Source organism: Stegodyphus dumicola, chromosome 6 (assembly GCF_044657685.1).
Source record: "Stegodyphus dumicola isolate Sdum_Otavi_A_Nest chromosome 6, ASM4465768v1".
Classification (NCBI taxonomy): Eukaryota; Metazoa; Arthropoda; class Arachnida; order Araneae; family Eresidae; genus Stegodyphus; species Stegodyphus dumicola.
In genome coordinates this window covers 85,484,599-85,511,482 of record NC_140773.1, presented here as the reverse complement: position 1 = coordinate 85,511,482, position 26,884 = coordinate 85,484,599, and the positions used below count along the sequence as shown (strand labels likewise).

At 33.6% G+C, this 26,884-nt stretch overlaps 1 protein-coding gene across 1 annotated transcript; it reads right to left on the bottom strand.

Moving 5' to 3' along the window:
* Positions 1–667: 667 nt before the first annotated feature.
* Positions 668–8,285, bottom strand: LOC146996793 (uncharacterized). Its single transcript, XM_085818628.1, has one exon. It carries the CDS (start codon positions 8,133–8,135, stop codon positions 7,137–7,139), a length of 999 nt encoding a protein of 332 aa, XP_085674754.1. The 5' UTR covers positions 8,136–8,285; the 3' UTR covers positions 668–7,136.
* Between the last annotated feature and the right edge of the window lie 18,599 nt (positions 8,286–26,884).

Genomic DNA, 26,884 nt, shown 5'->3' with positions numbered 1-26,884 from the left:
ACAGATATACTGCCAAAGTTGCGCCAATCATTCCTATGAATTCCAAGAAAACTAATGCATCTTTATTTAATAAACAATCAGAATTTAATCTGTTTTATTTTTATGCTTTGTAAAAAGGCTTTCATTGATTTCTGTTATTTTGTTACGTCATCCAATTTTACCTGAAGCTCTGTTTAAAATGCTATGAATACATACTTCTCATAGGTAATTGTTACAATCTATTATTGTTTAATTGAACATATTCAGCTAACTGTATGATGTCCATTAGTAGACACCTTTTTGATGGTATGATTCTATAACTTTGAAAATAATCCATTGCTTGCTGTTCTGTTAAAGGCAGCTCCCAAATTTTTATCCTTTTTTTAAAAAAAACATAAGTAGTATAGCAGAAACAATTACTTTATATCCTTGTTCATAAAAACAAAAGGTGCCTTATCAAGAATTCATCAGGTTACATCGAATGAAAGCACAGGTGTTATAAATGTATTATTACATCACGCTTATCCATAATCAGAGCTAAATTATATCACTCGGCAACAATTTAATGGTTGATGGCATAATGCATAAGTATCAAATCTAGCGACCAGAGTACAATGCAATATAAAGCTTCGAATTGGAAATCTGTATTGTCTAAAATAAATTTGAGATTTAGTTTTGTATCATATACTCATCGATGGAAAAAGTATTTTATTACTTGTGTTATTACATACTCAAATGCTACAAAAAACAATAAACAAAAATAGATCACACAATTACAAAGCATTTAATTAATTCATCTTTTTCCCAATTTTTTTTTTACTTTCCATTATATATCAGATTTGTAAAAGCAATTTGATCAATTTTAATCTGATATTAATTGGTCGAACTATATAAGTTGACTGCATGTGTTATGCACAGAAATATTTGATTACATATTTAAAAATATAGCACAGATATAAAAACCTCAAAATACAATCACAATAATCCCATAAATGATAAACATTTCTAATCCATCTGAAAAGACAATTAGCTTCTAAAAAATATATAAACAATTTAAAAAAGGACTTCAATAAATAGTGATAGACAAAAAGATTTCAGAAAATAATACCTAATACAAAAGGAAATAACTGTTTCCCAATAATTTAAATTTATAAAAATTGAAAAGGATATAACAGAATGCTCTATCAATATCGTTTTTCTGAGTATCTATATATACATACATATGATTTTTTTCACAACAGTACTTCAGAGCAGCATTTCTTATATCAAGTACTCCTTTTTACAAGTGTTCTAATTTGAAAATTAAATAAAATAAATAGTAGTAGGCAAAAAAATTAAAATGCAATATACTTTTAATTAAATAAACAGCCTAACTAGAAAAATGTTAAAACTATATCATTTATACTTATTAATTTCATATTTTCCCATGATCTAACATTATGAATTGTTATTATATATAATTACGATTGCTCATCAGTTTAAAACAGAAATTAAATATATATGCAGTTTTTAATAGCAAAATATGTATTTCTGCCTTTTTCAATAGGCACATAATGACATTAAAACTCATTCATACCTGTACACTCACAGCATTAATACTCTAAGGCAGAACTGGATGCAAAGCCAAACAAGTAATATAATATTATTCCCACCTCAAGAAGAGTATATTTCTTACTAAACTGAAAATTAAAACAAAATAAATTCCATCATTTTTGCACTACACTTAATAATGCTATATGAATTGCAGTCTTAAAATTACAACTTTCAGGTTACATGTGGTAATAGTCAGTTGCATAAAAATGTTTCACCACTATATAATATCAGTTTTCTTAGGCTTCACAAATTACATAATTTCAATTAGTTTTTTTTTATACATACATAAAACGTGTATTTGTGAAGAAATGCTTATTGCTTTTAATAACAAACCGACTTTAAAAGATAAGTTGAAGAACCTCTGTTTTGCTAAATGTCAACATTCTGAGTTTTGATTATGCTTAAGGTAGCATGAAAGATAAAAGATCTTGCATTTTGTGCAGTGAAAACATTTGCCTATGTTGGATGATACATGCATGATGACATAACAAATATAATATTCCACAAATTTTGGAGACTCTATCAAGGATATTTCTAATGTTAAAAGTACACAAATTCTACTAGGATTGTTATAAAATTTATACAATATGAACTGCATATTCCAATATTGGAACAACCTCGTATAATTAAAGTATGAAAAGAGAGTTTTAAACAGTCCACAAATAAATAAATTTTATCACATGATTACAAAAGTACTCTGGCATAACTAAAGAAATATGACTTAATTTATAAACAGAATTAATTCTGTTTATAAAATTATCTGGCATTATTTTTTATTTTTGCAGCACTGATGAATATCAACTCTACCCATTTTGATATACATTATTTCTAATAATGTTATGTTCTAAGAACTTCAAGCTCAGTAAAAGTAACAAATCGCAGTTTTCAGAACTCGTGGTAAGAAATGCTACTTTGAATAGAAAACCATTTATTCTAAAATACTGGATTAATGAATTACAGCTAGAGCTTCATTTCATAAACTGGAGCATACTACTGTCCAGCTCTCATATATTTTCTTTTGACAGAGATCATAACTCCATCACAGTACATGAGTCTGTATCCAGATCTGCTCCAGCACCTTTCAGTTTTACACGAGTCATTTAATCCGTAAAGCCAATTATATAAAAGTTCACAAAACTATCAACCATATAATACAGAGGGTTATTATAATAAAAGAAGCATTTCCTTTAAAATTGTTATATAAATAATGTTAAAATTTAAAAAGATTTTATACTTAAAAAAACACTTAAAACAAAAAGCACTTCAGTTTCTAATTAATAACAATATTATATTCAGCAATGTTATTACCTAAAATGCTGCATGTAAAAATAATTACATAATATTTACATTTTATTCGCACAGTAATGTTTTATTAATAAATGATTTCCTTTCATTGACTTTTAAAATTTTTATACTAAATTTTTTTTAGTATTTTATGTATGTTACCACAGTTTTCTTGATCAACAGTTTAAACTGTATAGTAGCTTCCTATACTTCCTATTTTAGAAATCAAAACCCTACTTGTAATAATATATTTCATTTATACAGGGTTCATACACATTTCTGCACACGGAAAGTACTTTTAAAGACCATTAATGAAAAAAATTAAGGAGCTATGAGCAAATGGGAACTGAATAAATTCAATTAAAAATATTATCTATGCCTGAAATTCACTTTTGTAATACCACCCTAAAAATAAAATTGATTGAAGTAGTATGCATTATTACTAAATATGAATTAACATATAATTATTAATAAGTTTGAGAATAAAATAAACTTTATGTAATATATCTAGTAGCATTAAATATTTTACACTTCTAATTAGTTGGACATATTTGAAAGACGAGCATTTATGTTTTACTAACAATTAGCTTTATGCTGATTTTTTTTTTTTTTTTTCATCTCATTTTGTCACATATTTGGTCAATCTAGAGGTTTAGTAAATAGCAGGTAGATTTTACATCAAAATGAGAAATAAGATCATAATCAGCATGATTCATAACCAAAATACTGAATGTTGTCACCACTGCTGCTTGTTTAGAGAGAGACCTGCTGATTAGAACAAACCTGAAGGGCCTGATGTAGGCACGGCTGGCAAGTGTTGAAAGTTAGTTACGCTCTATATAATACAGTTAGTGTCGTAGCTTCGTGTATAATTCCAGGGATTGTAATCCAGTTATTTTAAGTCTCACTAGATGCAAAGTTAAGTTTTACTTGAATTTTTACATTTTTTGTGTTTTATATTGCGACCAGAGTGAGTATTTATGAAAGGCAATAACTCGCTTTATTATGTCGAAAAAATTAAATTAGGTAGTTTGATAACCTTAGTCATGGATTTTGATGGCCACTATTAAATTTTATTTTTTAACAATATTTGTAAAAAAAGCCCTATTAAAATCAAAAATCTAATATCATTTCAGTTTAAAATACATGAAATTTATGACATTGATTCTTAAACGATATTAGGATAATTACACATTTAAAAGCTACAAAACATTTATGTTTTGTTGCAACAACATTCAACAAAATATTTATCAGTCATTTTAATTTGAAGCCTTCCTAAACGTTTTGGCTAGTTTATATTGATTTCCTTCTCTTTAAGCATCTTTTCTAACAATTAGAGATTTGTCTCAATATGCAAACCAATGTTCTCACTAGTTTCTGCATGCTTTATCTCCTAATTTGTCAACCTCTCCTCAATGAACCCGAGGTTTAACTTGATCTGATAAAGTTAAATAGTCCAAAACCCCCCACAGATGTGACACATATTATCGTTATATCTGAAAATAACTACAATATCAGACAAAGGTTTAAACAGGCCTCTTATTTAAAAAAAAAAAAAAAAAAAAAAAAAAAAACCACTTAGAACATAAAGGCACGTTCTGATGCTAACAAAATAATTACAGCTCACAGTGACGTAATTAAACAAGAACACTCAAACTCAAACTGAAAACGTGGACTAGTGGTCAAATGGTCAAAGATTATACAATTTAATTTTAATTTAATCTGGCTCAGTAACTCTATCATATGAGGAAATAGTAGTAAAGGCTGAAATCATAAACAACTGGGTAATTTACATAATAACTGCACATATCTTTAAAGAATAATTCTCTTTATGTATTCAGTTTCTTTCTTCAACATCCTTTTCATTTTGAAATTAATTAAGGATTTCTGTTATTCTAAAAAACACTAAATGCATTTAGAATGTATAGAAAAAGAGGCTAATTTTATTTCTTTAACAATATGAACATTCAGAAAAAAAAAATATGAAATATGTATGGTAAAGGCCGGTTACAGAGCTGATGTGGCAGAATTTTTAGAATTTAGTGACGCACCGAACAAAATCTAGAAATGGCAAAACTTTTGGAATTTAGGATCCATAGACATTGAATCCTGTGGGAAAATGCCTAGTGGCAGCTATGTGTATGATGCATTAAGACATATTAGATGAATCTTTTAAATTGTACGTTTTCAATTTCTTTATTAATAAAAATAATGCCTGCCGATTTGATAAGATTAGATTTTTGATATTTTCCATGTTTGTGTCTAGTGAAAAGGAGAGAAAATAAAGGGAAGATAAACATGTTAAGTAAAAGACTCTAGTAACAGAGGTAAAACATTCAAATATTATGTTTTCATTGTTCTTCCAGACGTTCTCCAAAAAGTAAGAATTTCATTGCAAACTTTCTGTAAAATACCATGGACACATTTTTCATTTTGTCACATATTTCTCGAATCTTCTAGAATTGTGAGTTTACAAATCTTGCCTTAAAATCCTTCTAAGCTTTCCAAGCTGCAATGTCTAAAATCCTAAAGAAAAAAATTACCTCTACCAATTCTCTAACAGCAAAAAGCCAGAAATATTTTGTAAGAAAAAAACCGGGGGAGAGGGAAAAAGTGTAAAATTAATTTTATAGAGAAAACTGATGCATATTCTGAGAATTTTGAATATTCTGAGACAATTACATGAGGAAAACTCTTACTATGAAAAAAATTAAAAAGACCTTTTTAATTAATTACATAGCTAATTTTGCTTTTGCTAAGAGCTGTTTTGTAAATTATGCTTTACAGCATTATACCTTGTTTATTTTTCAGATTCAAAATATTGTGTAATAAGTTGCTAAAATGAAACTTTATAATATGACAGCTTTATAATATGGTTTGGTTTATTTAATTATGGCAAAGCACACTAGGGCTATCTGCCTAAGGGGAGGGATGCCTTCGTGGAGGACTTTCTAAGGGAAACTCACTCGTATACACGTTGCACATGGGGAAAACCATGAAAACGCCCATGCAGCCAGCCCGTTTGTGGGATTCAAACCTCAGACCGAACTACCAGTGTTCAGCGACTTTACCGCTTCGCCGCTGGTGGGCTATAATATGACAGCGAAAAAATAAAAATGTTTTATTTTAATGTTATTTTTTAAATATAATTTCAATATATTACCATTATTTTAATGAAATTTATAAATGTTACAATGTTTTTTTAAAAAAAATCACCGAAAATTCTCAGATCTCAGAATTAAAAATTTTCTATAGAAACTGATCTTAAAATTGCCAAAATGCTGATAAGTCACCAAATTTAGAACCGTTTAATAAAAGAATTCGCATCCCCAGAAGCGAAAAGTTGTTTAAGAGCTCTTTATTAGAAAAAAACGAATTTTGAAATGCATATGTTTCACTTCTTGCTTAGAAACTAAGTATCCCATCATTTATATTAGAAATAAAAACAAATTATAACCAATGAACCCATTCAAAAGATAACCATATATGTCAGAGAACTGCCACAAATATTCCACCAAAATGCTAATTCACACTCAAAATGGCATAAAAACAGACAGAAATTTCAGATGATTAAAATTAAGGACCTTCAGCTGATTTTGACCAAAAATCGATTCCAAAACTTCTAAGGACTTTGAAGAATTCTTAAGGACCGTACGAACCCTGTTATAAAAAGAAGTTAGGCTTAATCTTCAGATTATGGTAACTTGGCGATTTTTGGCGAAAATTTGGCGACCAACCGTGCTACAGCAATCTGCTAGTTTTGTTTTGTTTGCACGAAGTAAAGGCATTTTTTTTTTTTTACTCAATATTTTTTTCCAACAATCTGCTAGCCGAATTACGCTTATGGTAGAACTTTTATGGAACAAAAGTGCTTAATCATGACGAATATTAGGTGTGAAATTGGGAAAAAGTGCAGAATCGCCCACTGCTTGCCACGTTTTTAAGAACTGCGCATACACGGTAACCATGTACACGTCGACCATTTTCACTTAAAAAAACATCCCAGGATTGCACAAAAATGGCATTGCACACACTCTTGACTTTATCCTGACACTGCTAAAGTCCTAGCTAGTAACCTTTATCGCCTTACCAAAATGTCGCCAAACTACCTGTTACCATATTCCAAAGATTAGCCGAAGTTAGTTTCTTTATTTCATATATAATTAAATTTTTAATATAAATTTGATTAACCTTATAGCTAAATGCATATAGAGTTTATGGAATGGAAGCTATTTTCTAATTAAGTAGCAATAGAAACTAAGCTAAATCTATGCCAAAATCTAACAATCTGCTTCAGTTCCATGCTGGAAACGGAAATGACGTTTCATAGTGTCTTTTGAAGAAAATGTAACATTACAAGTTCTACATTTAAAAGGATTATCATCAGTATGCGTTAAATTATGTTCATACAAAGCACTTCTTGAATAAAAGCCCCTATTACAGCTTTCACATATAAATGGTCTGACAACACTATGACGTACATAATGCTGTCTTAAAGTTCGTTTCATTTTAAAAGATTTACCACATTTATCACACGGATATGGTCTTTTGTCAGTATGTGATACTGCATGTAAATTTACATCGTATTTGCGTGCAAAACGCTTACCACAAATAGGGCATGGATACGGTTTCATGTTATTGTGAGTAGTATAATGATCCTGGAGAGCATTTTTTCTTTTAAAAGCCCTGTCACATATATCACATACATATGGTCTGATGTCCATATGTGTGGAAAAATGTCTCTGAAGGCTACTTTTAGTAGTGAACCGTTTCTCACACATCTGACAAACATGGTCCTTTTGACCAGTATGCGTAACACTGTGTTCCTTTAAATGGGCTTTTTCAGAAAATCCTTTCAGGCAGATATCACAAATATATGGTTTTTCTCCTGTATGAATGAGATAATGTTTTCTACGCGAGCTCCTATCTGCAAATAATTTACCGCATACTTGACAAGGATATGGTTTTTCACCAGTGTGTGTGAAAATATGCTGATTTAAATCCGATTTTCCTCTGAATCCGCGTCCACATACGTGACAAGTATGAGGTTTTTCTCCAGAGTGAATTAAAAGATGCTTCTCTAGTGAATCTTTCCATGTAAAATTCTTATTACAAATTGGACAAACAATTGGATGAAAATGCAGAATTCTGTGTTGATTTAACGTCCATTGATGACAAAATGCTTTATTACATAAATCACAGGCATGAATCTTCTTAGCAGGATCAATTACACGGGTTGGTTTTAATTGAGTCGGCACAGTTCCTAAATTTCCACTCATTTTTTATGTTAAAAACTTACTCAAGATTTTGCATTTATTCGTTTCAGTTTAAATTAGATATTAACAAAACGATCCTTACACAAAACTTAATTATTTACTACCAAGCCGTAACATCAACAGCCTCCTTTAAAAAATCAACGTTGAGTTGTCTAAAGCAACATAAGTTTTATTTCCGGTTTTCGACTACTATCGTGTAGTAATTTCTGAGGTCTACCAGAAACAATATGTTATTTCTGAAAAGCCTATCAGAAAAGAATCTAAAATTCTCTAGTAATTTTTATATCGCGAGCAAATCAACGATTGTATAAATGTAATTTCTTTAAAGGTTAAAATTTTACGTTTAGGCAACATTGTATCGTTTTTATGTTTTAAACTCATAGGTACACTTGGGCCAAACAAACAAGGTTTAACTTTAGGCGGGCCGGAAAAAAAAAAAAAAAAAAAAAAAAAAAAATCAATATTCATAGAAACGTAGATTTATTTCGAATAATACAATAATAAACATATATATATATATATTTTCGTTTTGCCGGCGCAGGCGATAAAGTCGCCAATAATGGTACAAACGATAGCAAACGGAATATCCTCGCTGGCAACCTTTTATTCATCATTTTCAAAACTAGTCGTAACCATTTCTTATCAGATTGATTGTTTCTTTCATTACTGGCATATAATTACATATAATTTTACCAGATAGTTCAGTTTTATGCCCGCAATCACACCGCTCACCCGAGGACTAAAATATAGAAAGGCAAAGCAAGGTTAAATCATTCATTCTAAATGAGAATGCACTAGCGAAGTAAAGCACTGCGGTTTACATAATTTCCGAGCAAGCTATTCGTACGAATTGAAATAATTCTTGCATTTAAACTTGTATTCCAAATTACGATTTAATTCGAAATTAATGAAAGAACTAGATTTTTGTAATGTAGTTTACGTGAGATGAAATCCCCTGAGGTCACGTGATATGAACCGGTGAATCATGATGTTGTACCATGAAAGCATAGTAAATTCTTAAATTAATTAATGTCTTTTTACAAATCTATTGTCTTTATTTATTATCTTTTTTACAAAATTTTAAACGACATTAAAATGTTATACCTTCAAATAAAAAATTCTTAGAATTAACATTTGTCTACATTTTTTATGTGTATACTGTGTATTGTCGCCAATAAAGCCTGCTTGGCGAGATTTGCGCCGGCGAGACGGAAAAGTACCATATATATTTATATAAAAAAGAACAAGAAAAATTTAATGTTTACGTCCTGATACTTGACATCTCTTCTCTGCTATTATCTTTCCTATTTCGGGAGAAATTTTGTTTGCAGTGATAACTTTCAACGCTGACCCAAGGTGAGCATCATTAATATGGTTTTTAATAGGAGACTTATTACCTTTCATGACTGAAAATAACTTCTCGCACCGATAAGTGCTACCAAACATGGAAATAATTTCATATGCGAATTTTCGAGTATTTTCAAACCTGGCTGGTAAATATTTGTAAAATTCAGGCACGCCCTACTTCAATGAATTTTGCTTTCAAATTTAAGTTGCGTTGAATCTCGATCACCTCCATTTGCATATGGCTGGGTACTGAGTCAATACTTATTGAGAAAATCGAAGAAAAAAAAATTGTCTTCGAGGGAACTAAAATCATTAAACTTCGTTTCAAATTCAGTTGTTAAATTTGCAATTTTTTCTGCGTATTTTTGATACGAACAAGTATCATGTAAACTTGATTTGTTCATGCTGCACGTCGTGAAGTGCGTCAAATCTTCATTTTAAAGTTGTTTTTCCCAAAGAACTAATTGACATTTGAATGCTTTAAATGTCAAACATGTTCGTAATGATATGATCTTTTCCTTGTAACGATAAATTTAAATCGGTTAAGTGTTTGGTTATATCAACCAAGAAAGATAAATCTTGTATCCATATTGGATCGTAAAACAAACTAACGTCTTGATTTTTCGTTTTTAAAAACTGACATATTTCTTCTTTCAAATCCCAGAATTGTTTGAGAATCTTGGAGCAAGATAACCAACGTACCTCGGTATAGTAAGACAAACCCGAATATTCACTAACTCACTTAAGAAAGCAGTGAATTGACGCTGATTTAAACCTCGAGATCTTATAAAATTTATAACTTTTTTATATATGACAAAACATTCTCCATATTTATTACTTTCGTGCATAGAACTTCTTGATGTATCATACAATGCATATGATGAATGTTTGAACCGTGAATTTCACTAAGTTTTTTTTTTAGTAATGCTACGAAGCCCTTGTTTTTCCCGGTCATTGTTGGAGCGCCATCTGTAGCTACAGAATTTAATTTTTCCAAAGGTACATTGTATTTCTGCAGAAGTCCAAAAACACAAGTAAATATATCTTCTCCTGTGGTAGTACCAGGCATCGGTATTAGTTCCAGTAATTCCTCAAAAATGTTAAAATTCTTGTCACAAGAACGAAGAAACACTGCTAATTGAGCTTTGCCACCAATGTCCGTGCTCTCGTCACAGGCAATGGAGAAACTTTCGAAACTAGATGATTTTGCTTTGATCTGATCACTTAAATCTGATCTTCGCGGCTAAATCAGTAACTCTTTCCGCAACTGTATTTCGAGAGAATGAAATTGATTGAAAAGCCTTCATATTTCCAGGGCAAACAATTTCTCCAGCTTTCATTAGGCATTCCTTGATGAAATCACCGTCAGTAAAAGGCTTCGAATGTTTAGCTATCAACTCGGACAAGACGTAGCCTTGCATGTACCGCCGCTTCACTTTCTTGCAATACTTTACTAAACATGGACTGTTGCTTTTTCACTCTTAACTTGAGCTCTTTCACCTTTTCTTCTCTCATTAATCCTTCGTAATTGTTATATTTCGATTTGTGTTGTTCGTAATGACGTTTAATATTATATAACTTTGGTACATTAAAGTATTATTAAATATCAAGCAGATTATTTTATCTTTTATTTCACAGCAAAAATATTCTAATTCCCATTTTACTTGGAATATTCTATGTTCGTCAGCGATTTTTCGTTTAATTTTACTACCACTTGGTTTTGATATAGACATACTGAATACAAAGGGCTGGAATAAACACGGTTAACGTTAAAATGTTAAAAAAAATTATTCTTTCCACAAGAGATAAATCAAAATGCTGAAATATTTCTTCAAAAATATTCTAACAATATCACAAAATGTCAAACGTTTAGCAAAAATCAATTCAAAACAGAGAAACTAATTCTATCTCACAGCGAAATCGCTACAAATCAATCACAGCATTAAGTAAACAAACAGTTCGCTAGAACTACAGCTACTACTGGGATGAGTTGTTTGTTCTCGGCTTTTATAAGCTTTATAAGCAATTTCTCGAATATACTGGAAACATCTATAAATATCTGGATTTTTGTGGATTGCAACAGCAATTACGAGATATTTATTTATTAGGTATTAAATGCACGCGCTGTTCTATTTTTAACCTTCCAACGCAGCTGTCTTTTCAAAAATCGTCTGCGTTGCTAAGGCAACATGAAGCAAATCTAATTACAATTCTAAATGAAAAAAACTAAATAAATAAATAACTATGAAATTCGTAACAATATGAATTAAGTAATAATTAATAATAAAGCAAAGTGCATGCACATGCATGCACCAATATATCGTACAAAACTATAATTGGAAAACTGAGACCATGAGTTCGGCCACATTCGGCTATCGGGGGATGCGTACAAGTTCTGAGTGCACGTGTTCCCCAAAAGCCGAAGGTAGCTGAACGCAAGCTACTCACACGCATTTGTAATTTAAGTAGTGTGTGTGTCAGCTCGCTGTGAGTAATCTAACAACACTGAATAAATTATCGTTAATTACTTAGCAGTAAAGATTTCATTTTTTTCGTCGATATGTTATTTTATTATTATATATGATTATTTGCCGATATATTGGCCTGGCCGCAAAAATATTTGTTGTGGGCCGCATGCGGCCCGCGAGTTTGACATCCTTGTTTTAGAATAAATAAATTAAAAATGCACCATGACTTTGCATTAAGGTGGGTTGCCTGTTTTATAGTGAATTAATTGATTGGATTGCCGGTTTTATAGTGAATTAATTTGGTGGATTGCCTGTTTTATGGTGAATTAATTGGGTGGATTGCCCGTATTACTTAATTATAATTTCTCTTTACGTTTCTTTTAATGGACTACCGACTGAATGAACAAAATTCAGATAGAGTCTCGTAACATGGTGACACGGATATGACGTGATATTAATTTGAATTGATTTGAATTACCTATTATTCTGAAAATCGAATTACTTGTTAAAAAACGCTCTTCTATAAGAGCTAACTTCACAAAGTCTTTTAATGGTTTGAATGATTGTTTAAAGGCAGATAATATTAAAGAAGAAAGCATTAGATCTAACTTTGCTAATTTACGTAGAATTTATCGTCAGCTAACTGAAATAGATCAGGAAATAAGCTCTTTATTATTAGAAGGTACAGTCGATGAAAAGTATCAGAACGAGTACGCGATAATAGAAGAATATAATGAAAATTTCGTAAAAGCGGAAGTAAAAGTAGAAATGTATTTAAATAGAATTTCTAAAACCGAAAGTTCTGTTGATTCTTCGCCCGTTCAAAGTTCAAGTTAAAGTTACCAGAGATCAAACTTTTGAAATATGACGGGGAAATCAAAGATTGGCTTGCCTTTTGGAGCCAATTCAAAAGAATACATGACGATGAAAGTATTGCGAAAGAAGATAAACTTCAATATTTAATTCAATGTATGACTGAAGGCTCTAGAGCTCGCGATATTGTCGATAGTTACCCACCGACATGTGAAAATTATGATAAAGCTATTGCACGTTTAAAATCAAGATTCGGCAGGGAGGAATTACTAATTGAATTTTATATACGCGAACCTTAAATCTTGTTGTAAAAAATGTTATTGAAGAAAAAAGAAAGTTAGACACGTCGAAATTATATGATAAATTAAAATCGCATCTAAAAGCGTTGGAATCCATAGGCTTAACATCCGATACATATTCAGCTATACTTTTCCCTCTTGTAGAATCGTGTATTCTGGAAGACAGTTTTAGAGTTTGGTTAAGAATTTGGTTAACACCAAATTCGATTCTTCTGAAGAAATGCTTATGGGGAGAAATTAAAAAAATTATTATTGTTCCTGAAAGCTGAAATTGAAGGGGGAAAACGTATTCGTTTAGCAAAGGAATTTGTTAGTAAGGAACACAAATTTCAGAAGGAAAAAATACAGCGTTCTGTTCCTAGTAATCCACCGATGGCAGCAGATTTGTTTGCGGGAAACACAGAGAATAAAAGAAAAATGTTTGTATATTTTGTGATAAATTGCACGAAAGTAAAGATTGCTTTTCTGCACGTAAACTCAAGTTTCAAGAAAAACAAGAAATTTTAAAAACCAAAAAGGCTTGTTTTGTCTGTTTAAAAATTGGACATCGTTCTAAATTTTGCAAGTCCAACATAAAATGTGTCCTTTGCAGTAAAAAATATTCGATTTTGATGTGCCCAGAACTCCCTGGAAATAACATGAAAGGTGACGTACAGGAACTTGAGAAGACGTTGTCGTCTGATGTTAGTTTGTCTAACTTATGCATTTCTGATGAAATATTGCTTCAAACGTTACAAGTGAAACTGAAGACTAAAGGGAAAGAGCTACAAGTACGTGTCCTTATTGACACTGGCTCACAACATCCTTATATTCTTAAAACAGCTAAGAAACTAGGTTTGAAACCTACAGAAAAAAGAATAATTCACTCTCTATTTGGGGGAATTACAACTGAGAAAAGGGAGCATTATGTTTATGACATTAACCTGATATCTTTGAAAGGGGACTTCTTCTGTAACATAAAGAGTCTTGATCAGCAGATCATTTGTGGCAACATTCCTCGGTTGAAAAGAGACCTTTATAAGGAAAAGTTAAGAGAAAATAAAATTTGGCTTACTGACTATGGAAAAGGTTGTCCTGATATTGATGTGTTAATAGGTGCAGATTATTGTGGTAATATATTTACAGGAAGAATATGTACATTGAAATCCAATTTGATTGCATGTGAAACTTATTTAGGATGGGTTATCATGGGAAACATGTCCGAAGAATGATTTGACGAAACCTCATCCCACTTAATGACATCTTTACTGATTAAAAATTCTTCTGTGGCTGATTTGTGGAAATAAGATACTATAGATATAAAGGATCCTACTCAAACAAGAACTAAAGAAGAAACGGAACAGTCCATTCTTCAGCATTTTCGAAAAACAGTTCAGAGAGATTAAAATGGCCGTTACATCGTCAACTACCTTGGTTAGAGACGTACGAGACGTTAAGTGAAAACAAAGATATAGCTGAAAAAAGATGCATAGCTACTACTCAGAAACTTCTTAAAGAAGGAAAATACGATGACTATGAAGCTGTATTTAAGGAATGGTTACAAGAAACTATCATCGAAGAAGTACCAGATAGTGAATTGGGAAATCCTTGTCATTATTTGTCTCATAGAGGTATTTTTAAAAGAAATTCTTTTACGAAGGTACGCCCTATATTTGATGCTTCGTGTAGAAGTAAGAACTCACTTTCGCTCAACGTCTGTCTATAAACAGGACCAAATCTTATCGAAAAAATTCCTCGATTACTTATGAAATTTCGTCAGAAAGAAATTGATGTAGTTTCGGATATAAAAAAGACCTTTTTGCAGATATCTGTGGCCAAAGAAGACCAAGATTTTCTTAGATTCATATAGTGAGAAGATTATAAGGAAAGAAAACAAAAACAAAAAACAAAAAAAAAAAAAAAATTATCGCCACCGACGAGTAGTGTTTGGACTTAAGAGCAGTCCTTTCTTGCTAGCTGCTGTTCTAGATTACCATTTGGGACAAAATGAAAGCCATTTTCCTGAAACCGTAGAAAAGCTGAGGAATGCATTCTATGTGGATAACTGCATAACTTCGGTAACTAGTCAAGATGAACTTAAGAAATTCATTTTTGAAGCAAACCAGATTCCGACTACAGGTTGTTTCGATTTAAGAGGTTGGGAACATTCCAGTCTAACAGGTGAAGAATGTCAAAAAAAAACTTATTCCTGTTCTTGGATTATTATGGGATAAAACTAAAGATGTTCTGTTTTGTGATCTTGAAAAAATTGATTTCAAGCAAAAACCCATTACTATAAGATATATTCTTTCGACAGTTCCCAGCATCTTCGATCCTATAGGAATTCTGTGTCCAGTCGCGATTCGTTTGAAACTGTTAATACAGAATAGCTGGAACCTGAAGATTGGTTGGGATGAAACCTGTCCAGAAGATATTCGCATGGAGTTCAATAAATGGCTGGAAGATTTACATCTGTTAACAGAGATCAAAATTCCAAGATATGTCCAAAGCAATGTCCCGGAAGAAAAATTGAGTTTTCATACTTTTTGTGATGCGAGCAAGTCCGTCTATAGCGCAATCGTATTTCTACGAAGCGAATGTGAGAAAGGGGTAAAAGTTCATTTGATTGAAGCTAAAAGTAGAGTGGCTCCTTTAACAGAGTTAACGATTCCTCAATTAGAATTGCTAGCACGCTTGATCGGAGCTCGTCTCACTGCAACAGTGAAAGAAGCGATGGATTTAAAGGGAATATCAAGTACCTGCTGGACTGACTCCTCTACCGTTATGTTCTGGATCAAGCATGAAGATAATTGGGGAACGTTTGTACGTGATCGAGTGAAGGAGATAAGAAATTTAACATCAAAGGAACAATGGAAGCATATTCCAGGAAGCGACAATCCGGCTGATCTCCCATCCAGATGATGTTCCGCTGGAGTTCTGCTCAGATCCAGATAGTGGGAGGGTTCACCGTGGCTTAAACAGCCTGAAGAAAATTGGCCCGTCTCTGAAATTAAATCAAATATGGAAGACGTTTCTAAAGAAAGAAAAAAGGGAATAACTGCCTTAGCTACCTCAATTGCTCCTAACGAAAAATGGTACTTGCATCGTTTTTCTAAATATTCGAGAATCATTCGGCTGATAGCTTGAATTCTGCGATTCTTTCATAATTCTAGAAATTCCGATCACAAACTGAAAGAAGAATTATCTGTTCAGGAAATAGAAGCAGCTGAGAAAAGGCTTTTCTTAATTGATCAGAAAGTATCTTTCCAAAACGAATCCACAAAATCAAAGTTGAAATCTCTTTTCATTTTCACTGATAAAGAAGGTTTAATGAGACTGAAGACAAAAATCCTTCGAAGAGAGGATACAGATTATTTCATGTGTCCCATACTTTTACCTTCTGATCATCAAATTGTAGAAAAGTTAATTTTCGAAAGACATACAGTACTTTCACACGCTGGAGTTCAAATTGTTTTGACGGATATTCGTCAACGGTTTTGAATTTTAAGAGGACGCAAAACAATTCAAAGGGTAATCGCAAAATGCATTCGATGCAAAAGATATAATGCAAAAAAAAAAAAAAAAAATCGGAGCAGTTCCAGCCCCACTGCCTGAAGATAGGGTCCGAGACGCTCTGGTTTTTGAAGTAACTGGAGTAGGCTTATCTGGACCTCTTTATCTAAAGGATGGAAAGAAAAGCTGGATACTTTTATTCACCTGTGCTGTTTATAGGGTCCTACATATTGAACTGATACAAGGACTTTCCACCGAAGATTTTTTGTTGGCTTCAGAAAACATAGCCAGACGTGGACGACCAAAAACTATGTACAGTGACAAAGGTACGAACTTTGTTGGGACTAACAAACTTTTTCTTTCACTCGACTGGAGCAAAATTATGCAAGAATGTTCTATTTTGAAGATTACATGGAAGTTCAATCCCATGTAATTAAAAAAGGAAAATTTTGAGAAGAATATTAGGAAGAGCCTACTTGAGATATGAGGAGCTGTGTACCATTCTCTGCGATAGGGAAGCTGTAATCAACGCAAGACCGTTAAATTATTTGTCTGAAGATCCTCAAGATTTAATGCCTTTAACACCCTCTACACTGAAGTGACAAAAGTCATGGGATACCTCCTAATATTTTGTAGGTCGGCCTTTTGCCCAGCGAAGTGCAGCAACTCGACGTGGCATGGACTCAACAAGTCGTTGGAAGTCCCCTGCAGAAATATTGAGCCATGCTGCCTCTATAGACGTCCATAATTGTGAAAGTATTGACGGTGCAGGGTTTTGGGCACGAACTGACCTCTCGATGATGTTCCATAAATGTTCGATGGGATTCATGTCGGGCGATCTAGGTGGCCAGATCATTCGCTGGAATTGTCCAGAATGTTTTTCTAACCAATCGCGAACAATTGTGGCCCGGTGACATGGCGCATTGTCATCCATAAAAATCCCATTGTTGTTTGAGTACGTGAAGTCCATGAATGGCTCTAAGTGATCTCCAAGTAGCTGAAGGTATCCATTTCCAGACAATGATCGGTGCAGTTGCACCAGAGGACCGAATCCATGCCATGTAAAAACAGCCCAGACCATTATGAAACCACCAACAGCTTGAACAGTGCCTTGTTGACAACTTGGGTCCATGGCTTCGTGGGGTCTGCGCCACACTCGAACCCTACCATCAGCTCTTACCAACTGAAATCGTGACTCATCTGACCAAGCTAAGGTTTTCCATTCGTTTAGGGACCAATCGAAATGCTCACGAGCCCACGCTGCAGGCGATGTCGTGCTGTCAGTAAAGGCAATCGAGTAGGTCTGCTGGCATAGCCCAAGGAAGACAAATTTCGCCTCACTGTCCTATAGGACACGTCCCTCGTACGTCCCACATTGATTTCTGCGGTTATTTGACGCAGTGTTGCTTGTCTGTGAACATTGACAACTCTACGCAGACGTCGCTGGTCTCGGTCGTTAAGTGCAGGTGGTCGGCCATTGCGCTGTCCATGGTGGGATGTTATGTCTGAAAGTAGATACTCTCGGCACATTCTTGACACTGTGGATCTCGGAATGGAAAATTCCCTAACAATATCCGAAATGGAATGACCCATGCGTCTAGCTCCAACTACCATTCCGCGTTCAAAGTCTGTTAATTCTCGTCGTGCGGCCATAATCACGTCAAAGCCTCTTCACATGAATAATTTGAACACAAATGAAAGCCCTGCCAAAGCGCTTCGCATTTATACATTTTCTACGCGATACTACTGCCATCTGTATATTTGCAAATTGCTATCCCATGACTTTTGTCACTTCAGTGTATGTTCATTCAGGATATAAGAACGGTGGGAGTTCCGGACATAGACCATATTGATGAAGTCAATATCACTAAGAGATATAGATATCAGGAGAAATTACGACAAAATCTCAGAAAAAGGTTTAGAGACGAATATTTCAGTCTCCTAATTCAGTTCAGAGATAATAAAGCTATTCGAAGACAAATATATTTAGGAGATGTGGTACTTGTGGGAAGTGACAATAAAAAAAGATTGGACTGGCCATTGGGTCGAGTTATTGAACTATTCCAGAGTCAAGATAATTGTGTTAGAGTGGCAAAGGTGAAAACAGCTGCAGGTGAATTGATTCGTCCTGTGCAACGACTGTATCCTTTGGAAGTGAGTGACGACGAGAACTTGTTTTTACCTAAACAAAACCAATTTAACATTCCTGCTAGTAAAGAAATTAACTTTAAACATCCTGATAAGATAATTAAAACTAGATGTGGTAGAACTATTGTAAAACCTTCGCGTTTTAATTAGTTTTTTTTCCTTTTATGATTATACTAAGTATTCTTTAGCCTCGTTATTAAGTATATTGTATTTTGATTTATGTTCCGCACACGATAAATCAAAAGGTGGGAGGAGATGTCGCGAGCAACTCAACGATTGCATAAATGTAATTTCTTTAAAGGTTAAATTTTTACGGTTTGGCATTGTATCGTTTTTATGTTTTAGAATAAATAAAGTAAAAATGCACCATGACTTTGCATTAAGGTGGATTGCCTGTTTTATAGTGAATTAATTGGGTGGATTGCCCGTATTACTTAATTATAATTTCTCTTTACGTTTCTTTTAATGGAGTACCGACTGAATGAACAAAATTCAGGTAGAGTCTCGTAAAATTTTATATACTTTGAATTCGGCCAGTTGTCTAAGCTTATTGCCATCTAATAACAGTAAGATTTAGGTACATAATTTGGTAGTTTACGGTCAAAATCTCGAAATGTTCTGAGAGAAATCTTATTTAATCATTACCGTAATTTTTTAAGGTATTTTGTACTTATATTGTCTTGGGAGAAACTTTATTAATAACATTATTTTACAGGAATAACGCTATGAGCGAAATTAATACTTTTTATATAATGAAAGGAAATTCCTTTTCCATATTCATTCCTTTCACATTTTCATATGACGCATAATTCTTCTGCAAAGAAGTCATCAGCTTCAACCAGAAAGTAAGTAATTATTTTTTATAATTGCTCAAAGTAAAAAAAAAAATCTATTCCTAAAACAGGCTTTAATATTCTTAATTTAGTACGAAGTGAGATAGTTGGCATTTAATATAAATAGCTGTTTGTGAATGATAATGAAATGCATTTTTCCATTACAATTTTAAATGGGGGGGGAATCTGAACTCCTTCAGATTTTATATTATGCCCAAAAAAGGCGTTATTTTTACGTTTTGTGCGTTACATTTACTTATGAACATAAACAACACAAATTTCAATTCAACAGCAATATCATAAAATATTTAAAAGAGCATATCTTTAGAATTTCCGATATACACTCTCGAGCGCTGGAAAAAAAAATTCTCTACAGTGTTGCCATTGCTCGCTTTGAAATCGTTGAGTTTTTTTAAGGTATATGCCTACCCTAAATTCGCCGTTTTGGTGAAAATTTTCGAAATTTTTTTTATTTATTCATTTTATAGGCCATATATTTAGGTTTCCAAAAATGCTTTATTTTTGTGTTTACAATAAATAGAAGCAAAGTTATAGTATAAAAAGTAAACCGGAAGTGAATTTTTGGATGCCGGAAGTTGGCATTTAAATAGTCGTAAAAATGTAAACAATAAATTTAAACAACTATTTTCTAATTATTAAACAATATAAAAGCTGTAAAAACAACACATCTTTCACTGTGTGACACTTTGCTGATAAAATGCCTACATGGAAGACTCAAAACAATAATCAGTATTTTAATAACCTTTTGAGGTATATTTTACCTAAGAAACTTTTGTCCAACTGAAAACATTGCTTTTAGGTGCAGATATTGCTGTATTATTATTTAATTCAAGATATTTAGGACTTTTACCTATTTTCAGGTATATAGAAATAGAAATTAATCCCATTATGCTTGAAAGCTACATGGGAATAGACAAACAGCGAATTCAAAAATAGAAACGCCAATCTCTACAAGCAGCAAATTTAACCAGTAAAATGCTAAAAGAAAGTCAAAATTAGTTAAGAATGAAGTAAAAGAGGGCCTAACATACAAATACGGCGAGTTTTAAAGGTCTAATATGACTACAAAATTTTTTGTGCTGTATTAAAATCTTTAAATGCATTTTCTGAGAAATTGTGTTTTTCGTTACTTTTGATTGCGATTACATTAATTTCTCAAAATGTATTTAGAATATTGAAATGAAATTTTGCCAAAATGTTTTATTCATCTTTATCTGTGTTCTGTAGCAAAATCTGACCTCTTTGTATTTATTTATTGATTTTATTGACAGTATTTGAAAGAAAAGAGGATTTTTTTTGTTTAAATTTTGAGTTTTTGCACCAAGTTTTGAATATTTCAAAAAATTTTATAAGTACTGCAAATCTTTTGTTACAGAACACAGGTAAGTATGTTAAGATTTAAGATTAATGAAGTATATTCATTAGAATTTATTTTAGGAGATCTGGCGTAAATGAAAATTTTCACTAAAATTTTAATAAATATTGCCTATATTTGAAAAATTAATGAAACTTTCCATAAAATTCCATTTGAATTCATAGTTTTATATCCCATCTTACTCAAAAACATGTGTGTTTAATTAAAATTTTATGTATTTAAAAAAAAAAGGGCTCCGTATGTAGGCACATACCTAAAAAATTTGTTAAAGTTTTACAAAATTTGAAATAGATAATAAAACAAATTCAAAATTCGAGCTTGCAAGTGCCCATGTTTGGTTGTAGGACTACGTTATTCAAAATTTGATGGTTGTAGGCACCGTTGTTTTTCCACAGTGCCAGAAACATTCATGATTTCATGCAGATTCTTCATAATTTAGTTTCTTTAAATATAATACAGGACAACAGTTTCAACGCAGAAAGTGAAACGATGCAAAATGTCGCTTTGAGACTAATAGCCCTTTGGGCTAATAAACCGAACAGAAGTCAAATTAGGGTATATCATTATTGCGCAATAAATACGATGGAGAAATATCTTCGAAAGTTTTTTTAACCAGTATTATTGTACATTTAGCTACAAATTCTTATTAATTTTAAAATGGGTGAGGGAAAGGTGCAAATTCTATATAATTTTGTTATCGATTGCCAGTTGCTAACTTCAGTGAAGTCGTTCAATACCAGTCTTGCTGTTATAAAGCTCCAAATTAAAATTACGAATAGCAAAATTTGATACGCTGTTTGGAAAACTCATATAAACTCGAAATAAACCGAGCTTATGATCATCAAGAGAAGGAAAACTAAAGTTTATATTGAAATGAAGCTGGAAATGTTTAATGAGATTACTCCTCGTCTTAAGTGTGTTAACTACCTAAGGTAAAATCTAATCAACACCTTATGTGTGTAGGGTTTATATTTATTTTAACTAACATTTATTTTAAGTTTAAACTATCTTTCCTGTCAAGCCTTACTTTCCCCTGGAATAGCCAATGCCAGAGTATGTAAATTTTAGTAGAACGCGCAAAGTATTCAAAATAGTCAGCGGAAGTATTCTGAGTTAAATAGAAGGGAAACGAGTTCGAAAGTGTGCTTTCTTGCTTCACGAGCGTGGAGGTGGCTAGTAGAAATTGAAGAACCACGCGTTTCGGCCTGTGTGGTAGTAACTTGTTATTATTCTTTTTTAGTTTCTTATTTTTATTTTACCGCCGGGTCGGCGTAGTTTGTGAGCGTCAAGAGCACGCATCTGTAATTTCTAAAGTTGAATAAAAAGGGATTTAAACTCTTCTCAAGGCTTTGTATACTTTCCAGTTCATAGCAGTCACCACTATTGTTGCGTGCAGGTTGGGAGCGCGCAACATTACATTTACGCCCGAACACTTGTCGAACTGAAATGGCCGAAAACTGGATGGAAGCTGCTGGACAACAACAAGAAATGGCAAGCCAATTGGAAGGATTTGGATACCTGGTCCAGACGATGAGAGTGTCAATCAAGCCAAACGTCAATTTCGACGGAAAAAATTTCGGTGGCGATATTTCTAGAAGGCCTCGAAGATCACTTCCAGCTCTACCCTGTGCCTGAAAGACAAAAAGTTGCCATCGCCACATCTGCACTAAGAGGACAGGCCTCGCTATGGTGGAAGAATATAGGCAAATTTTTATTAGGGGAATTCGGAGGCCAGATATACATTTGAAAATTTAAAAAAAAAATTGTTATTAAAGGCCTTCCCCATAGTGAAAGACCGAGCAAGGCTAGAAGCCGAACTATATAGTTTTTATCAACGGGATATAGAAGAGTTGACGGACTTTATTCTGCGAAAAATTAAGCTGACGGATATGCTGTATGGGAAGAAACCCGACGCGGAGATTATTGAAATAATCTTACCAAGATTGCTACCTGCTGCTCAAGATTACTTCGAAATTAGAAACCCAAGCACATTGCAGGAGCTCTTCGAATTGGCGGTCAAGTTCCAAAATCGCAGAATAGCGGAAAAAGCTAGAGGGGCATCGTATTCTCAAAGTATCCGAAGGCAATCTTCAAATGAGCAGACCAAAAATGCAAACCGCTCTTATGGGGGAAAGAGCTATCAAGCTCACTCCTCGAAGCTCGAAGGTCAAGGCCCAAAAAGGAAATTTGAAAACAACCGTTTGCATACCCAGAAGGCAGAAGTTGAAAGGAAAGCTTTAAACGAGTAGAGGGGCCTGTGAAAGCGAGGGTCCAGACCCCGGAAGTTTTGAAAAAACCCTCAAGAAGATACTTAAATACGGTCATCGTAAAAAACTCACAATTACCAATTATACAAGTCTTGGTTGGCGATGTACCAGTAGATGCCCTCATCGATACAGGAGCAGAAGGTAATTTTATGAGAGATATTTTTTTAAGAAGAATTTTAATAGGTTTCGATTATTTAAAAATAAAAACACAGAAATCATAGCAGCGCAAGGACAAACTTGTCATTGTATTGGAAAACTATCTTTAAAAATACAGGTTCAAAACGAAAGCCTTAAAGTATTAATTTTCGTAGTAAAAAACTTGCAAAGTCCACTTATTTTAGGTATGGAGTTTTTAAAAGTCGCGAAGGCCAAACTGAATTTTCAGGAAAGTTCTATCGTGCAGGATATCGATCGGAAGGTGGTGGAACCAGTGGAAGAACCGCAAGTCGACCTTAGCCATTTGAATGACCATGAAAGCCAAGCCATCCAGCAAGTGGTGAGTACTTTTTCAAAATTGTTTTCAGAACGGCCTGGTAGTTGTCAAATAGTTATGCATGAGATACAGTTAACTGCCGACAAACCCTGTAAGACTAAACCTTACCGCTATGATAAACAGAAAGAGCAAATAATAGAAGAACATATTCAGGAAATGTTAAAGAACCAAATAATAACGCCCATAAATAGTGAGTACGCGAGTCCAGTCGTACTATGTAGGAAAAAGAACGAGTTTCCTCCTTCGGATAAAAGAGCTTGGAGGTTTGCTATCGATTACAGAAAACTTAATAGTGTTACTAAATTCCCAGTTTACCCTTTGCCGGTTATAGAGGAAATTATTAGAAAGATTAAATCGACAAGATACATGACTACGTTGGACTTAACGTCTGGCTACTATCAAATAGCTATGAGACCCGAAGACATACATAAAACCGCGTTTATAACAAAATCGGGCACTTATGCATTTTTACGCATGCCCTTTGGGTTGTGTGGGGCCCCGTCAACATTCCAGAGAGCTATGGACATTGTTCTAAAGCCTGTCCTAGGAAAATCGACTTTAATCTATCTAGATGATATAATTATAACGAGTAGTACGTTGGAATAACATATTAAAGACCTAGAAGTTTTTAAATTATTAAAAGAGGCCGGTCTTACAATTAACGCCTCAAAATGCAAGTTCGCAACTAAAGAACTTAAATATCTGGGTTATAAAATTTCGCAAAAGGGTATAGAAACTCAGGATTCAAAAATAAAAGCCATCAAGAATTTCCCACCTCCCAACACCGCCAAGAAACTTTCTTCTTTCCTTGGGTTATGTTATTATTATCGGTCGTTGATAAAAGATTTTGCTAATATTGTTGAACCCTTGTTAGTAATTAAAAGAAAGAAAAGTAAACTCACGTGGACAGCAGAAGCAAATACTGCATTTGAAAGGTTAAAAGAAGCGCTCATCAATGCCCCTGTTTCGAAATTCCCGGAGGGGGACGAAAACCTGGAAATTGCAGCAGATGCGTCGGACTGTGCTGTGGGTGCTGTTCTCATGCAAAATGACCATCCTTTGGCATTTTTTAATAAAACGTTGAACCCTACACAAAGGAATTATACAGTTACAGAGAGAGAAACATTAGCCGTATTAATGGCTGTACACAAATTTCGAGTTTATTTCGGCAAAGCACCAGTAACAGTCTTTTCGGATCATGCGGTTGTTGCTAGACTTTACTCGGGGAAAAACCTAACGCCCAGGTTAATAAGATGGGCTATAAAACTTCAAGAATATAATCTCATAATTAAATATAAACCGGGTAAGGAAAACAATGTAGCTGACGCACTTTCTCGTATAAAACTGGACGATGAAGGAAATGAACTCAAATGCGCTGTGTTGTCTTCAAAAATTTTAGATTGTAGAGAAACAATTATTGCTGAATTGAAAGCTGATCCTGAATTTGGAAGTATCTCTGCATATTTGAAAGACCCCGAAAGCTTTGAGCACACAGATATCGATGCGATAAGAAATAGAGCAGGTAACTATGAAATAATAGAATTTTTTTATTTTATATGAAAACAACAAACGAAAATCTCGAGTACAAACCAGTCATCCCAGCCTCGCTTCGATTAAGCATTTTGAAGGAATTACACGACGCTAAAACAGCGGGTCATTTAGGGGTCAGAAAGACTTTAAAAAGGGTACGCAAGGCGGTATATTTCCAGCAATTATACAAAATAGTAACTGCGTATGTCAGGTCCTGCAATCAATGTCAGTTAATAAATGATATTAATTACAGCCCGGCCGGGTACTTAAATAGCATTCGCGCTACATTTCCGAATGAAATTTTAGGCATAGATACTTGTTCCTTTCCCCCAGAGTGAGTTAAATAAAAATCGTTTTCTTTTAGTAATTGTAGATCATTTTTCAAAATGGACAGAAATTGTTCCACTTAAACGCGCGTCAGCCAAAACAGTCGCAGATTCATTCTTACACAGATACATTTTAAAATACGGTGCACCGATAAAAGTCATTAGCGATAACGGTAAACAATTCGTCAGCCAAATATTTGAAAATATTTGCACTGGACTTTGGCATACGCCATATCAAAATGGTTCCGTATAGAGCACAGGCAAACATCGCAGAAAGAGTTTGTAAGGATTATGTTAATTTTATTAAGAGTCAAATTTTAAGTTAAAGTTCCTTTTCTGTCGAATTCTTAACTTCAACTTACTACTTCCGGCCAGAACGTAGTTTTGGAATTTGCTGAATATTTAATGAGATGGAGCGGTATTTAAACCACGAAGTTACTTACCGAGACAGAGAGAGAAACAGAGTGACTGAACTATGCGCGTCTGCCTTTTTGGCCGCTCTCTCTCTCAAAGCTGTTATACGCTCGGCCGTACTCAGGCCCTTGCTAAGCTTCGTAGTAAAATAGGTTAAGGGGCCAACTCTCATTGTACCTTGATAGCTTTGGCTATACTTAGTTAGTTAATCTTAGTTTTAGTTTAATTCTTAGTCTTTTATGTTCAAGTCCAAAGTGCGGACTTTATTTGTTCACTCCCAGGCGCAGTCTTGTTAAATCTTATAGAAATAATAAAGGGTTATTTACCCTTCTCTCTTGTTGTTTCCTGTCTTCGAACTCTAGCGATTATTCGCTTATCAGTTCCTAGGTTCCTCACTTCCAATATTAACTTAGCATTTCAAGTGAGGGACCTTACAATTGGCGCCCGAAAAGAATTCTAAACGGACCATGTCGTTAGAAACCGGGAAGTTTACGTTGACCCCTCCGACCTTTCAGGTCCCTACGACATCCACGAATCCAGTAGAAGGGTTTGGATTCCTCGTGGAAACGCTGCATGCAGCCATGAAACCGACAGCCACTTTCGATGGCAAGGGCTCAGTCCTGACATTTTTGGAGCAACTAGACCTACATTTCACCTTACAGCCTGTGAATCAGCTACAAAAAGTGATCATCGCTACGACAGTCTTAAAAGGTGAAGCCCTTAGCTGGCAGAAGAGTATAGGAAAGTTCTTGTTGGGGGACCCAGGATCTGAATCATATAACTGGGAAAATTTCAAATCTGCAATCTGCATTAATAAAAGCATTTCCAGTGGTTAAAGATCGTGCGAAGCTTGAATCAGAACTGTATAGTAAATACCAAGGCGGTTTCGAGAATTTGACAGAGTTCATTTTAAGAAAAGTACATAT

Coding starts and splice junctions, on each gene's coding strand:
- LOC146996793 (XM_085818628.1), bottom strand. CDS start 8,135: ATGAGTGGAAATTTAGGAACTGTGCCGACTCAATTAAAACCAACCCGT.